The 20570-nt window shown below is 59.4% G+C and overlaps 2 protein-coding genes across 2 annotated transcripts; one reads left to right on the top strand and one right to left on the bottom strand.

The window, feature by feature from the left end:
• Window positions 1–8: 8 nt before the first annotated feature.
• EHBP1L1 (EH domain binding protein 1 like 1) lies at window positions 9–15901 on the top strand. The gene is given in 20 exon segments (XM_055313509.1): window positions 9–435; window positions 3054–3111; window positions 3341–3436; window positions 3703–3756; window positions 3850–4028; window positions 4108–4250; window positions 4840–4908; window positions 5000–5162; window positions 5331–7338; window positions 7797–7954; window positions 8043–8091; window positions 8514–9029; window positions 9032–9178; window positions 13558–13627; window positions 13738–13793; window positions 13889–14012; window positions 14279–14378; window positions 15114–15187; window positions 15286–15400; window positions 15536–15901. Coding segments are annotated over 20 exon segments (4383 nt in total). The 5' UTR covers window positions 9–331; the 3' UTR covers window positions 15636–15901.
• A 419-nt stretch (window positions 15902–16320) lies between these two features.
• Window positions 16321–19376, bottom strand: KCNK7 (potassium two pore domain channel subfamily K member 7). The gene is made up of 3 exons (XM_055313536.1): window positions 18842–19376; window positions 16930–17328; window positions 16321–16658 (listed from the first exon to the last, which is right to left on the bottom strand). The coding sequence occupies exons 1-3, from the start codon at window positions 19158–19160 to the stop codon at window positions 16450–16452; spliced, it is 927 nt and encodes a 308-aa protein (XP_055169511.1). The 5' UTR covers window positions 19161–19376; the 3' UTR covers window positions 16321–16449.
• Between the last annotated feature and the right edge of the window lie 1194 nt (window positions 19377–20570).

Here is a 20570-nt window from a genome sequence, read left to right as displayed (position 1 = left end):
GGCCCCGGCCTCCGCCCCGCGCCGGAGCCCCGCCCGCCTCCCGACGGGGGGTGCGGCTCCAGGAAACGGCGCGCTGGCCGCTCAGCGCTCCCGCGACCCGACGCCCCCCGGACGACCCGGCCGGCCGACTCCGCCAGAGCCCCCGGCGGGCTCCAGCGGCCGCAGCGGGGAGATCGATCGGCTCCGGGTCCGAGCCTCGGACATCTCCGACGGACGGGGCGGGCGGCGCGGATAGCAGCCCGGGAGGCCATGGGGACCCAGGCCCGGCCAGCGGTTGCGGGCCAGCGGAAGCCCCGGGTCTGAAGAGCCAGCAGCTGGGGCGGCGGGGGCCATGACCTCGGTGTGGAAGCGCCTGCAGCGCGTGGGCAAGCGGGCCGCCAAGTTCCAGTTTGTGGCCTGTTACCACGAGCTGGTGGTGGAGTGCACCAAGAAATGGTGAGTGGCTGGGAGGCCTGGGGTACTCGGCTGGGACCCCATGGCGCTGCTGGTAGCCAGAGAGAAACTCCCCAGCCCAGTGGCCAACTAGGCCCCTCGCCCCCACCTTGGGCTCTGGTGTCCCAGAGACAGAGACTCAAAAGTGCCCTTGCAGCTTGTGGGACCCCCGGAGTTGGGGCTGTGGGTAGCTTTTGCGGTGTTGAGGTCAGAACTTGCAGGCCTGAGAATCTGTGCTCACACCTTCCTCAGCTGCATGCAGCACTGGGGGAAGGGAGGCCTCATTTTTTTTTGACTAGAGGAATGTTTTGGGGTAACATCAGAAAAGGTAGCAAATTTTGAGGTCCGTTGGTGGCCAGGCTGTGGCTGAAACCTTCATGGACTGTGGTACAGCCCAGAACAAGGATGTTGCCTCCCCCACCCACTTGTTGAGCCAAAGGAACCCACACACCCACTTCAGCTGAGTGGGTGCTGGGAGGCTGGATATGTTTCCACTATGTCCTTAAAAGGGGAAACTGAGCATCAAGACGGATGAGGAGAGAGGCAGGGATGGCTTAAAGGGGCCTGCAGGCCTAGAAGGTTGTGAGTCGGGAAGGAGAGGTCTTGGGGCTGGTGAGGTGGCCTGGTGGGGGGAGATTTGTGAGAAGAGTACAGGACCTGGCCTGGACTGCCTAAGGGCCCAGAGGCATCTTGTTCACATGCTCCCACCCGCAGCTGCCCGGACCCCTGCGTCACACCCTAAATATACGTGTTCACTGGTGTCGGCTTCCCTTGGCTGGATTAGGGCGCAGCTGTGGGGGCCTCACCCGTCAGGCGGGGCTAAATTTAGGTTCCCAAGAGGAAGAGCTGCTGGGGCAGGAAGGGATCATGGGGTCCAAAGGGAGGGTAGTGAGCAGGAGGCTAGGGTCCCTTGGGCAGCAGCCATGTCCCTGGTTTTCACTGGGCCAGCCAGAAGGCCATTCACTCCATTTGGTGCGACCCAGAGAAGACAAGAGCTGGCTAAAGTAGCACAGCACAGAGCTAGGACTTCAACTCTGGTCTCTGGCTTCTGCCTCAGCATCCTGGGTGAGGCTAAGGGGACGCTGGGCTTGGTCCCAGAGAGCAGGCCTGGGGTGCGGGCAGTATCAATGCATCTGAGTCATGGGGGTGGGCAGGGCTTCCTGGGCTTCCTAGCCAGGAGCCCATGCTAGGAAACTGCCCCTGCCCAGGTCTTGGCTCCCCAGGAAGACGTGCCCAGCCTGAGTCAGGCTGCCTAGCCAGGCCCCGCCCTCTCTAGGCACCCCCTGTCTGCTTCCCCTTTCTGGGAAGTTTGCAGTTTGCATTGTCTGCAATTTAGGGTTCGGGAGGGGAGCTTGGCCAGAGAGCTCTGGGCTCAGCTTTGTGACCTTCCCTGGCTCCCAACTTCTCTGGGCCTCAGCATTCTCAGGGGTTGACAGCAGAGCCAATTATCCTGGCTCAGCCTGCAGAGGGGCAGGGGGGTGGGTATACCTAAGTGTCCTGGCATGGGGCTGGGTGCAGGCAAGAAGGGCTCCTGCATTGTCCTCGGCTTCATGGTCCCCTCAACCATCTCCACCCTCATGAGGAGGAGCTGGACCTTCTAACCCAAAACAGCTTTCTCCCTCCCAGGCCCAGCCACACGTTAGCTCTGTGGGGCCGGGCCTGCTCAGGCAACTCTTTGCTCTCTTCACATCTCTGCCTCTCCTCTGAGTCTGCCCTGGCATATGCAGTTCAGCTTGGAGGTCACCCTCTGGAAGTCTTCCTTGATGCCCCCTGTGGGAATCAGGGGCCCTGCAAAGCAAGAGTCCCGGGCTTGGGGCTTGAGAGGTGGGGAGCATGGCTGACTCTCAGGGCCCCTGGGCTCAGCAGAGGGCTGGACATAGAAGGCCCTGGGTGGCTGTCTAATGACAAGCTGATGCTCTGCCTCCCTGACCACCTCCCAACCTCTGACTCTCACTCTAACCCTGAATCTCCCCACAGTCTCAGACCTCTGTGCTTTCCATTCCTTCTTCCTGAGCCTTCCTTCTCTAGACAACTCACACAGCCCATCCCTCCCCTCTGAGCCTCTGCTCAGACACCCCAACCTCAAGGAGACCCCAGTGGCTCTCTATCTCCCTAAAGTCAGCTGGTTAATTTATTTCCCTTCTCGATTGGCACTCTTCCCCAAGCTCTGTTGTCCTCAGCCTGAGAAGGGTCTTGCTTCTCCTTTGCCCTGCTCTGCCTCTAAACTGGGCTGGGTTTACAGTCCACACTGCCCAAATATTTGTGAGCAAATGGGTTTGTTTTACTCCATGTCTGTCTCTCTGAGTCAGTGTGTCTCTTGGAGGGTCCTTGCTGTGTGCATGGACCTCTCTGTGTGTGCTGGTCTCTCTGTATGTCTCTGTGTCTCTCATTGTCAGTCTTCGTAATCCCTGCCGACCCACTGGAGCCTTTGCCCTTCTGCCCTGGGCCCCACCCTGCCTCCACAGCCCCACCCTGCTCCTGGTGGCTCCAGATAAGGGGCTCTGCGGGGGGGGGGGGGCTCTCCTGGGGGAGGGGGATGTGGGCAGAAGGAAGACCCTGGAGGATATGGAGAGGCTGGGTGGGTGGGCCTGACTGAGAAGACCCCCTCTCCCAACTCCCAGGCAACCGGATAAGCTGGTGGTGGTGTGGACCCGGCGGAATCGACGCATCTGCTCCAAGGTGGGGGAGGTTGTCAACTGGAAAGGGGTCCAGGTTGTGGGTTGTGGGTGAGGCTAACAGAGGGTGTGGGGAAAGTGGGTACATGAGAACTGATGGGGGAGTAAAGTCAGGTTCAGGTTTAGATTAGAATCCATAGAAGGGAGAGAAAGATGAGATCAAGTCTGGAGCTAAGGGCAGGTGGTGAGGGGAGAGTTAAGAGTCAGGGGAGGCCTTCCACCACTCCCTGCAGGCCCACAGCTGGCAGCCAGGCATCCAGAACCCATACCGGGGCACCGTGGTGTGGATGGTGCCAGAAAATGTGGACATCTCTGTGACCCTCTACAGGGTGAGTCTCTAGCCCTTCTGCATAGGTGGGGGGACGATTACCACCCAGGCAGCCCCGGGGGATCCCCATTGGGTTATCCATCCAAATAGGATAGAACAGAGGGGTGAGATGGAGAACCAAGATGGGGTAGGGGTGGCCCAAGAGGTCTCCTCGGAGGGGGTGGCATGCACACATACTTGCCACACACAGTGAGAGACAGCTGGCCCTTCTCCCCACACTGCTCTCACCCCAGAGCCCTTGTACTCATTGGTGCCCTCGTTTCCTAGGACCCTCACGTGGACCAGTATGAGGCCAAGGAGTGGACATTTGTTATCGAGAATGTGAGTGGCCAGGCAGGCTGGGACCTGGGCTCTTGGGGACTCTGGGGCAGCACTGACTATCCTTCCCTGCCCGCCTCTTTTCCTGGCTCACAGGAATCTAAGGGACAACGGAAGGTGCTGGCCACTGCTGAGGTGGACCTGGCCCACTACGCAGGGCCCGTGCCTGCCCGAGCACCCCTGCGGCTGCGGCTAAAGCCCAAGTCCGTGAAGGTGGTACAAGCTGAGCTGAGCCTCACTCTCTCGGGGGTACTGCTGCGGGAGGGCCGTGCCACGTGAGTGCCCATCCTCCTTCCTTGGCCTGAGTCTGGAACCCCTGACCTCAGCCCTCACCCCTGACCTCTGACCCCCCAGGGACGATGACATGCAGAGTCTTGCGAGCCTCATGAGCGTGAAGCCTAGCGATGTGGGCAACCTGGATGACTTTGCTGAGAGTGACGAGGAGGAGGCTAATGGCCCAGGGGCCCCTGAGACACGGTCTCATGTACCCCAGTCAGGTGGGCTCACAGCCTGCCATGGATGAGATCACCAGGACCTAGGGAGTGCTGGGGATAAGCCAGGCCAGGAGCTGCTGGCTGTGCAGTGGGGGGGATGGGGTGGTGCTTGCGCATGCCCAGTCGGGGGGTTCACCTGCCCAGGCAGTCCCAACCTGCCCAGCAGCTCTGACTATCCAAACTTGGCTCCTAGTCCCATGGCAGCCTGGGTCCTTAGCTGAGTCCCACAGGCCCTGTCCTCAGCCCTGAGTGGGTGCCTGACGGGGTCAGTACCTGCCCTGAACTGGCTGGGCCAAAAGCACAGTGGGGAGATGCAGTCTATTCTCTCCAGGCCTCGCCACCCACCCTGGTACTCAGCCACTAGCTTTCTTATCCCTCCCTTTTGCTTGTTAAGGCTTTATTTCTCTGTCCTTGTGGTTCTCTCTCTCTCTCTCTTTCTGTCTGCATCCGAGGGCCTGTCTCTTCTCGCAGGTTGGGGCAGTGCCCTGAGGCTGGGGCGTTTCCCAGGTAGGCCCAAAACTCTGGTTGGGGGGAAGCCGTCAGACCTGTGGGGTCCTGCCCTGGGCTGACCTGCCCCCCATCCCCACCCCAGACCCCTCTCGGGAGCTGAAGACACTTTGTGAGGAGGACGAGGAGGGCCGGGTACAGTCCCGGCAGGCAGGTGAGGCCCAGGCTGGGGTTGGGGTTGGGGAGGGAATGGACCTCCAGTCTGGGGCCCAGGCCTCAGCGCCCCTCCCTTCCTTCCTCCCCAGCTGCCAGCCCTTCTAGTGCGGAGGATACCAGCCCCACCCCTGTGAGTGCCCCTGAGCCCGCAGCCAGGGCCTCCTGGGGCCAGGGGCCAGAACCAGCTACTGTAGCAGGGGGCCAGGTGGGGCTCAAGGCCCCAAGGCCCCTGGGAACCCCACCAGAGGAGAGGTGAGCTTTGGAATGAGCCCCACCTCCATCCCCTGCTCTACTGTTAGAAAGCTGCATTCCCCCTACCAACCTGCCTTTCCAGTGCCCTAGCAACCTGAAGGGTGGGGATGGGGCTGACAGTGGGGAGCCAAGTGGGTTCCCCAATGCTTCCTCCTGCTCTCTCCTCAGGTCCTCAAGACAGCCATGCCAGGATGTGGCCCCTACTCCAGCCCCTCGGTTCCGGAAAGGCTCTGATGCCCCTTGGCCCCCAGGCCCCCAAGGGGAAGATGAGGCTTCCAAAGCCTCAGGGGCCCCCCTAGCAGGAGTGGGTTCTTCTGGGGAGATCCAAGTCCAGGAAAACCCTCAGGAAGGGACAGAGGCTCAGGGAGCCAGGCTGGGCCCAGGCATTGAGGATGAAGGCTCCAGAGACTCTCTGGTAGGGCAGAAAAACAAGGTTGAGGAGGGGAGCCCTGGGGACAGGCCAGGGGCTAGAGGGGTGGACACAGAGCATGAGTCAGAAGTCACAGAGGTGAACACTAAGAGATTAGACATCAGAGCTGGGAAGGCTGAAGAGAGTTTAGAAGTGAGTCAAGTGGATGCTGAGCAGAGGTCAAAGGTGAGACATGTGGACACTAAGGGACCAGAGGCTATAGGGGTGATGTCTGAGACAAGATTCAAGGAGACTCCCGAGGCTCCACCAAGGGGCTCTCAAGGGAGGACAGGGGTCAGGACCGGGGATGAGGCTCCTACAATCCTGAGCATACCTGCAGCAGAGCCTGTAGGGCACACCAGGCATCTTAGTGACCTCAAAGGTGACAGGGCTGCTGCAGGACACGAGAGAGAGAGTACAGAGGTGAGAGGCAGAGTCCCTGGTATTGGGGGGACAGGCCCGGAGCAGGGTCTCTCTGTTGGAGCAGTGGGTGTCAGGCCCCAGGTGAGCAGGTACAAGGGGGCCCCACCAGCAGCTGACCAAGGGGTGATGTCTAGGGATCTGGAGTTCTGGGAGGCAGAGGCTGGGGATTCGAGAATCCTGGGAACAGAGACTGGGGTGGCAGAGTCAGAGGTACTGGGGACCCAGGAGACAGAAGTGGGGGGATCAGGATTCCCGGAGATAGAGGCTGGGGCAGCAAAGTCTGAGGCCCTGGAGGCCCAGGAGATGGAGAGCATGGGGTTGGGGGTCCTGGAGTCAGAGGCTGCTGGAATGGCAGAGTCTGAGGAACTGGGGACCCAGAAAACAGAGGCTGGGGATTCAGGATTTCTGGGGACAAAGACTAGGATGGCAGAGACCGAGATATTGGGGACCCAGGAGACAGCTGGTGGTTCAGGGATGCTGGGGACAGAGGCTGAGGCAGCAGAATCTGAAATATGGGGGCCTCAGGAGGCAGAGGTGGGAGGTGCCAGCGTGCCAGAGATCGAGGCTGGGAGGGCAGAGGCTGAGATATTGGGGACTCAAGAGACAAAAGTAGGGGGCTCAGGGATAAAATACAAGATGGCAGGGATCCAGGAAGCAGAGATAGGCGGGTCAGGGGTCCCATGGTTTGAGACCAGGACAGCAGCAGCTGAGATACTGGGGACCCAGGTGGTAGAAGCTGGGGGTGCAGGGGTCCCAAGGATAGAGAATGAAGTAGCAGGAGCCCCGGAGATAGAGGTGGCTGATTCAAGGGTTTTGAGACCAGAGGTTGGAATGGCAGAGATGGAGGGACTGTGGACTCAACAGACAGAAACTACAGTTTTAGTGACTGAGAAAGTGAAGGCAGAGACTTTGGGGGCCGAGGAGGCAGAGCCTGGGCTCTGGGAGACCCTCAAATATGAGGCTGTACAGGACTCCATCACTAATCATGGAGTTGTAGTGCCCCAAGGGGTAGAGTCAGAGGCAGAGACTACAGTTTTGAGGGTCCAGGAGGTGGAAGCTGGGGTTTGGGGGGTTTCAGAGGCCAGATCTGGGGTTTTGGGGGCCCAGGAAGCAGAGATGGAGGGTTTAGGGCCTCCAGAGAACGAATTAAGTATTTTGGAGCCCCAGGATGCAGAAACTGGGGTCTCAGGAACTGAGAAGGGAAAAGACGCTGAGTTAAACCTCCCAGAGGCCAGCCTGACTGAGGCACAGGTGGCCAGTAGGGCGGGGGCTGGGGTGCGCAAGCCCTCAGGGGCCTCTTCCCCAGAGGAGCCTGAAGAGGACAGGAGGCTGCTGGGCAGCCAGGTAGGGATGGGGGCCGCCGAGGGCCCAGTCTGCTGCTTCCCGCTAACCTGGGGCTGAGCTAACGGCGGCTCTGCATGGACCCACCTGGTCAACTGGGGTGTGGTAGGACCGGGGCTCAGCTACAAGGAGACCCCCTCACCCTCTCCTCTCTCAGGATGCCCTGGCTCCCCCATCTTGTCTTCCCTGGGCTGCATGGAGCCAGACACCCCTAAGCTGATTTTCTGGGCTGACTTTGAGGTGTGGCTGCTGGTTACCTCTGATCTTGCCTGGGGGCCACTGGCCTTTTAGGTGACCTTGGTAGATAACCACAGAGCTGGAAACCCTTTGCCTGGTCCCAGGGCTCTGGCCACTGGTCTCTGGTGACCCCTGTAAACCCAGAGCTGGACCTATTTTGTATCCAAGGGGCAGAGGGCACAGTCCTATGTTCACATTCCCTGAGTGCATCCTCGTGTCTCTAGGCACCACCTGCCCAGGTCAGCTCCAGTCAATCCCTGCTGGAGTGGTGCCAGGAAGTCACCGCTGGTTACCGTGGTGTCCGAGTCACCAACTTTACTACGTCTTGGCGCAACGGCTTGGCATTCTGTGCCATCCTGCACCGATTCCACCCAGACAAGATGTGAGCTGCCAGAGGGGGTGGGAATGAAGGAGGGAGTCTCCTGGGAGGGCAGTGTGATTCCAGCCTCTGACCAGCCCTCTCCCTGCAGTGACTACGCCTCCCTGGATCCGCTCAACATCAAACAGAACAACAAGCAGGTGAGATGGGACAGGACCAAGGCCTGGAGGGAAAGATTCCCGAGCTAGGCCCTAGATCCCAGATTTAGAGTCGGCCGCAGAGGAATCTATGGGCTGCAGGGCCCCCAGAGCGGACTTTAGAAGTTCTGCCACTTTTTACTCTCTTGGTCTTTAAATTATTCGTTTTCCTTAGTTTAGTTAGTTTTGTTTTAAAGCATATTTCCACCAGATGGTTTTTCCAAACCACCCTTTGGTATGCAGTTGCTGGGGGACGGGAGGGCGGGCCCTGTTGCTGGATCTCCCCCAACAGAAGGGTGAAGGCTCGCTAGGCAAACCCCCGCCTGAGAGTCGCGGGACGACGCCTGCGGCGGCCCAGGGCGGGGCGGGGCCGCGGCGTCCCCGGGTATCGCCGGCCGCCGCTTACCGCAGCGCTCGGTCCCTAGGCCTTCGATGGCTTCGCGGCCCTGGGCGTGTCGCGGCTGCTGGAGCCGGCGGACATGGTGCTGCTGTCGGTGCCCGACAAGCTCATCGTCATGACGTACCTGTGCCAGATCCGCGCCTTCTGCACGGGGCAGGAGTTGCAGCTGGTGCAGCTGGAGGGCGGCGGCGGCGCTGGCACGTACTGTGTGGCCAGCGCCCGGCCCAGCCCGCCCGACAGCCTGGACACCGGGGGCCTGGCGCAGCGGCTGCGGGAGCACCGGACCGAGGCGCCGGCGGAGCCCAAGGAGCCCGAGAACCGCACTGACCGCGCGGCCCCCGAGGCGACCTCCAAGGACGGCGGCGCCGAGCCCGCCTTGGAAGCGCGCTCCGCGGAGGCCCCTGGCGACGGCCCCGGAGCCCGGCCATCCGCGCCCCCGGCCGAAGGGCTGGTGAACGGGTCCGGGGCCCCGGGCGCGGGGGGCGGCGTGAGGCAGCGGCGGCCGTCGGTCAGCGGGGAGGCCGGGCCCGTGCCCCCGCCGCGCGCGCGCACGGCTCCTTCTCCCACGTGCGGGACGCCGACCTCCTCAAGAAGAGGCGCTCGCGGCTGCGGAACAGCAACTCTTTCTCGGCGGACGACCTGGACTCGGGAGCGGCTGGAGCCAGCGGAGCGACTGGAGCCCAGGCTGCAGTGAGTGCCCTCCTGTGGCATAAGGGGGAGCTGGGCCCAAGGGCCGAGCTGGCCCAGGCGTGGCCGCTTACGGGCAGCAGGGCTCAGCTGGACCCCGCGGAGTGCTTTCTGAGTGGAGGGACCATGGTGCCACGGAAGAGTACCCTGGCAAGGTAGTGAGCTCCTGCTCTGGGGACACATGCAAGCCGAGGCCCCCTGGGGGACAGAGCAGTGGCCTGGGCAGGGTCTCCACCTTTGCTGCCAACCTTGGGATATATGCTAATGTTTTTTTTTTTAAGATTTTATATATTCATTCATGAGAGACACACAGAGAGAGGCAGAGACACAGGCAGAGGGAGAAGCAGGCTCCATGCGGGTCTCCAGTATGAAGGCGTCGCCAAACCGCTGAGCCACCGGGGCTGCCCATATATGCTAATGGTTTTTAATGCTTGACATCCAGGTAGAGTAGAATCATGGTAGTGGGTAGTTCCTAGAAGGCTCTAGGTTTTCAGCACTCAGTGCACTGCTCTTTATAGACTGTAAAGTGGGTTGGGGTGTTTCTTTCCCTGTAGGGGTCGACCAGCAGCCACTATTTGTTCTGTAAGCTTGGACAGAGCTTCTGTGCTCCAGGGGACCATCCAGGGCCTCCCGACCCCAAGTATCTCTGACTTGGATCCTTAACTCCAGATCCTGGAAACCCATTCTTCTCTAATAATGGGAGGTTGGGGATGGTAGACCCTGCCGGGTGCCCATGTCCCTCACCCCAGCCCCTGCAGGTCTCAGGTCAGGGTCTCCCTGGGTGTCACATGATCACTGCACTGAAGGGGAGATGGTCCCAGAGAAGGTATGGATTTGCTCAAGGACTCAGAGCCGCTGAAGTAGCCTCCCAGCTGGGGCTCCTTCCACTCACTGCACCCGTCCTGCCTGGGACAACAGGGGCAGCTCTGTCAGGCCACTCCAAGCCTTCAGCTGCCCAGAGATGACCCCTGAGTGCTAAAGAAAGGCGAGAATTGGGAAGCCCGGGTGGCTCAGTGGTTTGGCACCGCCTTCAACCCAGGGTGTGATCCTGGAGACCTGGGATCAAGTCCTGTGTCGGGCTCCCTGCATGGAGCCTGCTTCTCCCTCTGCCTCTGCCTGTGTCTGTGCCTTTCTCTCTGTGTGTGTCTCTCATGAATAAATAAATAAAATCTTTTAAAAAGCGAGAATAAATGGGGAAGGTCTTTCTGGAAGCAGCCACTATATGAGCGAGGCTGATAAGGTGGGCAAGCTCTCCCAGGTGAAAACTGGGAGGGGGTAGTTCTCATGTGGGGGGACATGCTGAGTAAAAGCGTGTTAGCAGGAAGGCTCAGGTTTCGTTTCGGGGTCTGCCTGCCACTCCCCTCCCAGAATGTCAGCAGGCAGCGGTGGTGGTGAGGCTGGCTTGTAGAACTGAAGCATTGAGAACAGAGTCAGAGGCACCGCATTGTGAATGGGAGACAGGGAGGGCTACCTGGGGCACCCATAGGAGATGTGATAGGCTGGGGTCAGGGGGACACAGCTGTCCATGGCTGTGGCCATGACCACAGCCTTGTTGATGTGTGTCAGTGGCTCAGCAAATCTTAAAAGAGGGGAGGCTCCATCCTACACTCTTCTCTGCCCAAGTCCCAGCGTCTGGTACTTCCAAGCCAGGCCACTCTCTAGCCCTTGTCCCACAGGAGGTTTTTGACCCACAGGCCTGGAGAGGACTCCTTTTTTCCCCCCGTGTAAAGATTTATTTATTTGAGAGAAGTGGGAGGAGGGACAGAAGGAGAGAGGATCTCACGCAGACTCCCAGCTGAGTGCTGAGCCCGCTGAAGGACTCAATCCCATGACCTCGAGACCAGCACTTGAGCGGAAACCAAGATCAACTGACTGACCCACCCAGGCACCCCGGGACTCCTCTGGGACTCCTCCATGTTGGCCAGTCCCATCCCCCATGCCCTATGCCTGCGGTGGGAGGAGGTTAGGCCCTGCTGTGCCCTTGGCAATTCCCAGAATCCTGGATGGGACAAAGTCGGGCACCCAGAAGCTGGGATAGGGCTGACACAACACTGTGAGCAGGGCAGGGTGCCTCTCTTGCAGCCCAGTAAGACTTCCTGGAGGAGGGGCCACACATGAAGGTGCAGAAAAAGGGGAATTGGGGTCAGACATGAGGAAGCATTGGAATGAATTCCCATCAGGGCCAGTGTGAGTAAGCTCTGTTGTTGCTGAGGTTGGGGTTTCTCCTTCACTCCCCTGCCCCTGCCTACTCTGTGGGTGGAGTGCCTGCTTCTCTGTGCCTGGCCCAGCTCCATGACCCCTCATCAACTCCTAAGTGACTCCACACAATGCCCCTTCCAGGAAGGAACCATTACCCCATTTTGCAGGTGGGAACATTGAGACTTAGGGAGGTAAAGACAGAGGCAAAGGAAGTTGAGAACACCTGTGAACACAGGACTCTTAAATGGTGCTCTCTACTAGGTCCTGTGCTATTGACCCACTGTGTGACCCCGGGCAAGCCATTTAACCTCTCTGTGCTCTTTCCCTGAGGATGAGAGCCAAACACATGAAAGTTCTTATGGAGTGGCCTTGAGACACCAGCTCAGGGTGCTGTCAAAAAAGGGGCACTGTGTTCTCCCCCAGATGCCTTTCAGGAGCCCTGCAGCCCCCAGGTTACATGAGTCTGGGATTTCTCTCACATACAAAGACACAAATGGAAGCCTTGTGGGTGTGATTGGCCCAGAGGCAAACGGTACATTGGTGGCCAAGCTTGGGAGCAAATCTTTGGATTAGACAGCCATGGGTCCAAGGCCGGGTTCTGTATGAGCCTCACCTCTGACCTCCAGTTTCCTCATCTGTGAATTCGGGATGGTGATCACCATGACTCACAGGGTTGTTGGGGGAACTGAATGCGCGGGGTCCAATGCATAACTGTTGTCAATAAGCTCTCATCAGCGGCCCTGAATGCCGGCTCTGGGCCCCACCCTGCCTGCAGAGGTGAGCTCTGGGCAGGGAGATGTGGGTCACCTCACCAGCGGCCCTGACTGGGGTAGGAGCTGTGCTGAGGAAGCCCAGGGAAGCTGTGAGGGGAGCATCGTGCAGCCTGGGGATCACAGCCTTGGGAGGCGTGAAGGTCAGGAAGGGATACAGAAACCCAAGTGGGAACCCGAAGGGTGCTTGAAGAGGCTGAGCTGAGCTGGGTCATGGAGGTTGCTGAAGTGAGGCAGCCCCTGCTAGAGGCCAGCCCAGGCTGAGGAAACTGTTTGGGGAAGTGAAAGCCCAAGCCCGTTGCTATGGCTAGGCGGAGTCTGGGTGCTGTGTGGGGTACTAGGAGCTGAGGCTGGAGCTGGCCCCAGGCCTTGGCAACAAGACTGGGGGCTGAGAGGGCTCGGGGGAGAGGAACACCATCGGGTGAAGGTTTTAGGCAGATCCCCCCGTTATGGCTTGAGGGGAGCATCAGCAGGCAGGGCCTGGGCAGTGGCTGGTGAGGAGGCTGCTACTGGCCCAGGCCAGAGAAGATGGCACCTGAGTGGGATCTGCCCAGCGATGGCTCACAGAGAAGTGTGGGGGTAGAGTGGACAGTAGAGTGGTTCCACCTCTTCTTCCCACCCTGTGACCTAGAAGGGTGGCCAGAGCAGGAGCCATCAAAGGGGCTAGGCTGTCTTCAGATCTAAGTCCCCAGCGCTGACTCTCCCAGCAAGTTGCCGGGGCAGGGGGCGGTGGGGAACGCACAGTAGGGGCCAGCCCTGCCTTTCCAGGCTAAAAGTGGTAGGTCCAGCCAACCTGTCCTGTTCTGAGTGTTCTAGGAAGAGCACTACGGTCCCTAGCATGGGAATTGATAAGGTGGGAGGGTGCCCCCTTTAGGACAGGATATGGAGGTGGTGGTTCAGGACAGCCTAGGTCTGGAGATGAAGTGAGTCAGGTCAGCTCACTGTCACTGTGTGGTCCCCTGACCATGCTGGAGATGCAAGAGCTAGGTCATGGGAGTCAGAGGTGACCTGAGGGAGATCCATGGAGGAAGGGGTGAGATGGGGAAGGAGAGGCCCCAGTCAGGCCCTTCTCAGCCTTTCACTGATGACTCTCACAAAATCCCTATAAAGCCAGGATTATCAATCAGCCCAGCCCAGGGAATGAGGACTGTGAGGCTCCAAGAGTGGGAGTGGACTGGCCCAGGACCACAGAGCCAGGGAGGGTGAAGGCCGTGGCCTTTGCTTGAGGAGGCATTTTTCCTAAAGGAGGTGGGGGTGGAGTTCTGTGCCTGCAGGACTGGAGAAGCAGCTGGGGTGGCCAGGGCCTGGAGTTGAGGGCCCCTCCTGCCCTGTGTGTGCACTGAGCCTCTGGCTGGTCCCAGGGTGGGGCTGTTGGGAAACCCCCACAAGCCTCACTGGCCTCTTTCTCCACAGGAAGGCCTGAGCCCTGACCCCAGCTCTGCCCCTAGCCCACCCACGACCGCAGCCCCACAGCAGTCCCCTGGTGAGTAGTTTTGGAGTAGTGACCGAGCTCAGCTCTGGCTGATCCTGAACTGGGGATACCCTGAGGGCAGGTGTCAGTTGGCGGTGCCTTAGCTTGGTCTCTGTCTGCAGGTAAGAGTCTCCCATCAGAGGAGCCACCCCCAAGTCCAGGGGAAGAGGCTGGGCTGGTAAGGATGGCCGAGGTGGGTGGAGCTGGTGGGTGGCATTTCCTAGGCAGAGCTCGGGCTGAGTCCACCCTGTCCTTTGCCCCCGTTTCTTGCAGCAACGGTTCCAGGACACAAGTCAGTATGTGTGTGCAGAGCTGCAAGCCCTGGAACAGGAGCAGAAACAGATTGATGGGCGGGCAGCCGAGGTGGAGACACAACTGAGGAGACTTATGGAGTCAGGTGGGGCAGGCGCCTGGAGTCCACTCCCCAGCACAATGTACCAGATCTGCCTAGCCCTGCAGCACTTCCTGTTCTGGGGAGGAGCTGGGAGAGGGCAAAGCTGGGGTCACTGTCCCCATTTACAGCTGGGTAAGGGAAGCAGCTTGCCGGAGGCACACTGGCTTCTGGGATGCCATAATGAAGCAAGCCCCTTCCCCACTCTCCAGCCACCTTACCCTGCCACCTGGGTTGGTGGCAGGCCTGGTGACACTCCTGGCCTGGTTCAGGTGCTGACAAGCTGCAGGAGGAGATGTTGATCCAGGAGTGGTTCACACTGGTCAACAAGAAGAATGCTCTCATCAGAAGGCAGGACCAGCTGCAGCTGCTGTGAGTGCAGGCAGGCCCCTCCTGGGGCAGGCGTCAACCACCCCCAACCCAGGGCCTGCAGAATAGGGAATCTTGGCTACATTGGTTACAAATATTCACGGCTTTCTTCTTTCTTCAAAGATTCTTTTGAAAATTTGTTCAGTCATCTTATTTTTTCCTTTCAAAAGTCCTGTATAAGTTACATACCTCTTAAATTGGAACTGTTTTATGAATCCAAAACCCAAGAGAAAAACATAGTACAGACAGGTCAGGGCTTAGTGCCCCAGTTTGACCTTGTTCTTTTACAATAAGGAAAACTGAGGCCCAGGGAGATCTGAGCTGGTTTCCCAAGTGGGATCAAACGTGATTCTTCTTTTTATAGTCTGGCATGATGAAGGTGGTTTTTCTTCCCTTTTGCATTTTGTGTCAATTTTCAGAATAATTTTGTCTAATACTTGCTGTTTGTGAATAATGTTCATCCAAACAATCCTGCAAGATTGTTTCTTAATTGAAAAAAAAAAAAAGAGCAGCGAGGATGGGAGGAGACAATATAAACATTCAGCATTTGGAGAAGAGTTGGAAGGAAGATGATTTGGAGCAGGGACAGGGTATAGTGCTGCTCTCAGCCCAGGCCTCCCCACAAATCGGTCATGGAGTGGGATGGGGGCCAGGGAGTGGTCAGAGCCCTGAGACCCCTCCCCCTCCCATTCCCCCTTCCTGACCCACCCCTACTCCTACCCCCTGCCCCTACCCCAGCATCGAGGAGCAGGACCTGGAGCGGAGGTTTGAGTTGCTGAGCCGGGAGCTACGGGCCATGCTGGCTATCGAAGGTGGGACATGGGACCTGGGAGATGGCGCCGGAGGGGGCCCGAGAGCAGGACCCAGCAGGGGCCGGCGCCTCCTGACTCTTAGCCCCCTCGGTTCCCAGACTGGCTGAAAACCGCGGCGCAGCAGCACCGAGAGCAGCTGCTCCTGGAGGAGCTGGTGTCGCTGGTGAACCAGCGCGACGAGCTGGTCCGGGACCTGGACCACAAGGAGCGGATGTGAGTGGGGTAGGGTCCGCGCGGGGAGGCGGGGGGGGGGGGGCCTGGGGCGCACTCCCGGGGGTTGCTCGGCCCGGCGGCAGGGGGCGGAGGGGGCCAGCGCCCCGGCTCTGACCGGATGAGGTTCCCTCGCAGCGCCCTGGAGGAGGATGAGCGCCTGGAACGCGGCCTGGAGCAGCGACGCCGCAAGCTGAGCCGCCAGCTGAGCCGGCGCGAGCGCTGTTCGCTGAGCTGAGGCCTCCGGCTCGCACCGCAGCCCTGGCGCAGCCTTTTTCGCCGCAGCACGGGGTCGCCGCCCCGGGGCTGGCGCCTGGAGGACCGCACGTGGTCGCAGCGGCTCCACTCGTGGGGGCCGCCGTCGCCCACAGGGCGGGGAGCAGGGCAGCAGGGCGGCCCCGAGCCCGACCGACCGATGGGAGCGGCTGGACAGCTGTGCAGTCCGGGGCCGTATTTATTTGTTCGTGTGAGTGTGTGCGTGTGTTCGCCGGTGGCGGCGGCGGGGTGGGGGGGTGGGGGGAGGTCCCAGGAGTCCCAGGAGTGTCCCGAAGTACGACACCGCCCCCAAGGCTGAGGGGCCTGGGCCTGCGGGCGGGGGAGCAGGGATGGCTGCTGGACCGTGCGCCCCCACCCTCCCCCATTCTTGATCTTCGTGAGCAATAAAGTTGGACGAAGCTACACCACAATGGCCTTTCTCAGGAGGGGGCTTTCAATAGACGGAAGGGGGTGGGGCAGAGGCCGATAAGGTTATCTGCGATCCCAAGTGGGGCCTGCTGGGGCTTTGAGGTTCCCAGATGCGGAGGAGGGCCCTGCCCGGCTTTCACCTTCAAAGGACTGGGGGTAGGTGGTTAAGGATGATGGGGTTTGGGTCGTTGATCGCTCTAGGGGTCCCATTTTGAAGGAAGAGACAAAAACAGTTGGGGTTCTTACACCACCCCCTTTTAAAAACACATTATTGCCTGAGGTCCTTACAATCCCCCCTCCCATCTCTGGAGGCTTCCTTGTCAGGCTTGTCCACTTGAGAGGAGCTCCACTCCATCACCTGACACCCGTCAGCACGTTGCGGCCTGTTCTGGGGCTGCTGCTGCTGAGGGTGGCAGGGTGCTCAGAGCCAGTTCATCCTGGCCTAGGATGCCACCTTGGTCTTCAGCAGTCAGCAGGCCACTGGACCCAAAGAACTTCACCATGGCACGGACCTGTGGCAGCTCTGAGAAGGTCTCCACAGTCAGCAGCATGGCCAGGAGCCCAAGGAGCAAGTAACCTGGTGAGGAGAGGTTGCTAGCGCAGCTCTTGGGGTGCCAGTGATGCTCCCTGCCCACCTCCCAGGCAGGTGACCCCCTCCCCACCAGTACCCAGTGCCAGTCACAACTCTCTCAACTCCAGCATCAGGGTTCTTCCAACTATAACTCCCACTCCACAGCCTAGGGCAGTGCTCCTTGAGGCTCAGCCTTCCTGGTGGCTTATGGGAGTTTTAGTCCAGGCTCCTCTTCCCTCCTCTCCTTTCTCCCACACTCTGTGGCAGCTGGACTCACCAAGAAGTGCAAGCTGGCCAAGGTGGTAAAGTACTGGATGAAGGCGACGGCTACCACCTGGCAACAGGTCCCCCAGGCCGATGGTGCTGAGTGAGCTGAAGCAGAAGTAGATGGCCTCCAGCAGGTCGCACTTACCCTGCAGCCCCCACAGCACTAGTGCTGGAAGCAGCACAAAGGTCCCAGCCACCAGCAGGCCCAATCCAGCTGCATGCAGCAGTGCAGCCCTCTCTGGGGCCAGCTGCCAGTGGATGGCCACCCAGGCCCCAGGGTGGCTTAGCAGGGGCAGCAGGCAGCAGCGCAGAGCGGCCAGGAGTGCTAGGGAGGCTGGCAGCCCGAGGCTTGCGTAGACCACACAGAAAGCCTTTCCACCTGCTGATAGTGGGGCCATGTTGCCATAACCTGGAAAGGAGAGAGGTGGTAGGCAAGGTCACTTGCATGGGGTGCCAGGTGTGGTTCCCCTCCTTCCCCCAACAAGGCCGCTGGCAGAAGGCTGCCCTCTGGTGGCTGAGATGATGGGAACTGTTCAGACCTGGGCTCTGGCTGGCTTTGCTCCTCATTTGCTGGGGGTCTTTTAACCAGTCTTTTAACCTCTGTAACTGCTCTTCCCAGTTAAGTGTCTGACTCTTAATCTTGACTCAGGTCATGATCTCAGGGTCATGAGATCAAAGCCTGGAGCCTGCTTAAGATTCTCTCTCCTTTTCTCTGGGCACCATCCTCCTCCCCAACCTCCCCTACTCTTAAATAAACAAACCAACCAACGTCTCTGGCCACTCTTTTCTGGAAAATGTAAGGATTAAAAGAAGCAGTCACCTTAGGCCTCTTGTAGCTTGGGACAGTTTTGAGAACTGCTGTCCTGCCCCAGAGGAAGCTTGGGTTTTCTCAGATTCCTTAGTTCTGCCCTTGATACTTCCAAATCCCCTAGGAAGAATAATACCCAGTCTATCACTTCTCAAAGGTGTACTGAGACATCCTGTGTGCCAGGCCTTGCACTGGAATCTGAGTGTGCTCAGGCCCTGCCATTTGGAGACAGGCAGGAAAATCAGTAGAGACACTTCATGTGAAGGGTGGCAAGAGAGCCAGCATGCCTGAGAGAAGGCATTCAAAACTGGAAAAACATGTGCAAAGTTAGGGAGAGGTGGGGGAGCAGGGTGTGCTGGGCAAACAGGACCAGCTAGTCCAGAGGTTGTAAATTCAAATGTCTAGAGGAGCCTGTTGTGAGACAAGAGGGAGTGGTGGGGACTGGGCTGGCCTGGAGAGGACACACTCTGCCCAAAGTGCAGGCCTACTCCACTCCAGACAATACAGAATCCCTTGCAGGGTTTCTGGCTCCCTGCAAGTAGGTTTCCTGATTATTCAAAAGAATCTGGCAATATAGATTTTAATTCAAAAAACACTTAGACACTTGGCAGGTGGAGAAACCTCCAGGGCTGTGGGTCCCATTCCTTTATTTCTCCGGGCCTTTGCACATGCTGTTCCCTCTGCCAGGAATCCCTTCATCTGCCAGGAATCCCTCATCTCTGTGCCCTCTCACCATGGCTAACATGTCATCAGGGCCTCCTCCCCCTGGACACACTCTCCTGAGTTGGTGGTCCGAATCTGTACTCCTGGGTCCACTCCATTTTCCTCCACTCAAGAATTCGCCCCACAGTATCTGTCCCTTACCTGGCCTCAGGCCACAGGGTCTGGGCATCTTTCCTGGGTCTGGGGGGCAGGCAAGAGGGTGTGACTGAGGAGGGCACGCCCCACCTGGCAGCTGAAGTTGAGGCACCAGTTGGGGTGTTGGGGTGGGAAGCCCCAGCTGTGACGTCAGGCCTAGTCAGGCCTGGGCTGTCTGGCATTTTGGGTCTGGCAGAAGGGCTACACCCCCAGTGCCCCCAGGAACCCCTCCTGCCGGGCTGTCTGGCGGCCTTACCCGTGGTAGTGAGGATGCTGGCAGTGAAGAGCAGGGCTGAGGGCAGATCCCAGGTCCTGGCCTCTGAGCCATTGCCCAGGCTGGAGACCCCGTGTACCTGGGCTTCCAGGGCAGTGCCCAGCAGCTCCTCCAGCGCCCCCGGTGGCAGGCAGGCCCCATACTCTGCTTGGAAAGCAGCCAGCTCTGCCCTGAGCTTGGCCTGGAGCTGGAGCGCTGGAGGCCCCTCCAGGGCCTGAAGCACAGCAGCCCCGATCCCCAGGGCCAGCAGGTGGGCTGCCACCAGGAGTAGGAACCGGGCCCAAGGCCTCAGAGTCCCCATGGTGAGCTACCCGGGGTTGGATCCGCTGTGAAAGCTAATGGCAGCGCCACCACAGGCACCTACCTCGGAGGGGCTGGGCAGGGTGGGGTAGGGAGGAGGTGCTACGTGGGTGGCTGAAGACAGAGCAATGTTTAGGACGCAGCAAGGGAGAGTGTGAATGAGCTTGGAGGGCATCTGGGTCCCTCTGCCCGGTTTCTGGGGGCAAGGCGTTGTTTGCTCAATTCCCTGCAGCTGGGGAGATACAGGTGGGGTGCAGCAGGAGGAGGCCCCAAGAGATAGCAACTGGCTCAAAAATCACACTGTGGTGGCTTATTCAAGGAGGAGCTCACTCCTCTGTCACACACACTGCATTCACCTACTCAGCACACACTTCGATCCTGAAGACACTAAGAAGAGGACAGACACAGGTCCCTTCCCTCCTGGTGTTGCCACAGAAAACTGTTAGCAAGGAGATGTGACAAGTTCAGTTACACATGCCTGAAGTTCGGGGGGGTGGGGGGACTCCCTGGGAAGGCTTTTGGAGGAGTGAAGTGACATTTCAGCTGGGGAACAGAAGAGGCCAGTCAAGGTGGGAGAGAGCTTGGGGTGCGAGAGGAACAGCGGGCTGGCTGTTGGGGGAGAGAGGGTAAAAGACATGGGGTCTTGAGGACAAGAATAGCCTAGGGAGACCTCTGGGGGGCTACTGTAGGTAGGAAGGAAGAGGGGAGGGGAGTGGCAGGATCTGGGACAGGCCAGGTAGGGGCAGGGTGGTGAACTAAGAGAAGCCAAGGATGCCCAGAGGACCCTGGACAGATGATGCTCTCACACCTCCGTTCTGAGTCCTCCCTGAGAACCCTCTGTGCTGGGCCCTCCTGAGTCCTGCCCCACTGAACATGGAGGACCCAGAGGGCCTGGCTGCTAGGAAGTGTATAGGGGAGGGGAGGAGCCTAGGCTGCAACTCCCCTGAACCATGGAGGGCCCTGCCCTGGGGCATGATGTGAGGGCGGCTGCTGCCCACAGAAGCCTGCAGCAGTAGAAGCATGGGCAAAGCTGGGTGCCAGCGTGGGTCACTCTTTCCAGTTCCAGACCATGGAATAGACAAACCTGGGACAAGTCCCCAAGGTGTTGCCCAGAGGGCTCCAGCCCCCCAAGCTTAGCAAGCTAACTGTGGTGGGGGCGGCACAGCCAGGGATGATGTCCCAGAGGAGGTGATGTTGGAGCTGGGCCCTGATGACAAGCAGGGACTGCCCAGCAGCAGGAAGAATCGGGGTGAACAGTCACCAGTCACTTGTAATGGCAGGAAAGGCCTGGCAAGGGCAGGGTAAAGGTGGGTGAGACCAGTGCATGTGTATGCCGAGAACCGGCCTAGACCACCTGGCTGAGGCCAGTGGACTCAACTCCAGCCTAGACACAGGCCAACTGCTCATCGCG

This window comes from Nyctereutes procyonoides, unplaced genomic scaffold, assembly GCF_905146905.1.
Source record: "Nyctereutes procyonoides isolate TBG_1078 unplaced genomic scaffold, NYPRO_anot_genome, whole genome shotgun sequence".
Lineage (NCBI taxonomy): Eukaryota > Metazoa > Chordata > Mammalia > Carnivora > Canidae > Nyctereutes > Nyctereutes procyonoides.
The sequence above is the reverse complement of the archived record's forward strand: the minus strand, read 5'-3'. Positions and strand labels throughout refer to the sequence as shown.

Coding starts and splice junctions, on each gene's coding strand:
- KCNK7 (XM_055313536.1), bottom strand. CDS start 19,160: ATGGGGACTCTGAGGCCTTGGGCCCGGTTCCTACTCCTGGTGGCAGCC. Junction 17,329..18,841: donor CAGCATCCTCACTACCACGG/GTAAGGCCGCCA, acceptor TCTCCTTTCCAG/GTTATGGCAACATGGCCCCA. Junction 16,659..16,929: donor TGGCCAGCTTGCACTTCTTG/GTGAGTCCAGCT, acceptor TCTCCTCACCAG/GTTACTTGCTCCTTGGGCTC.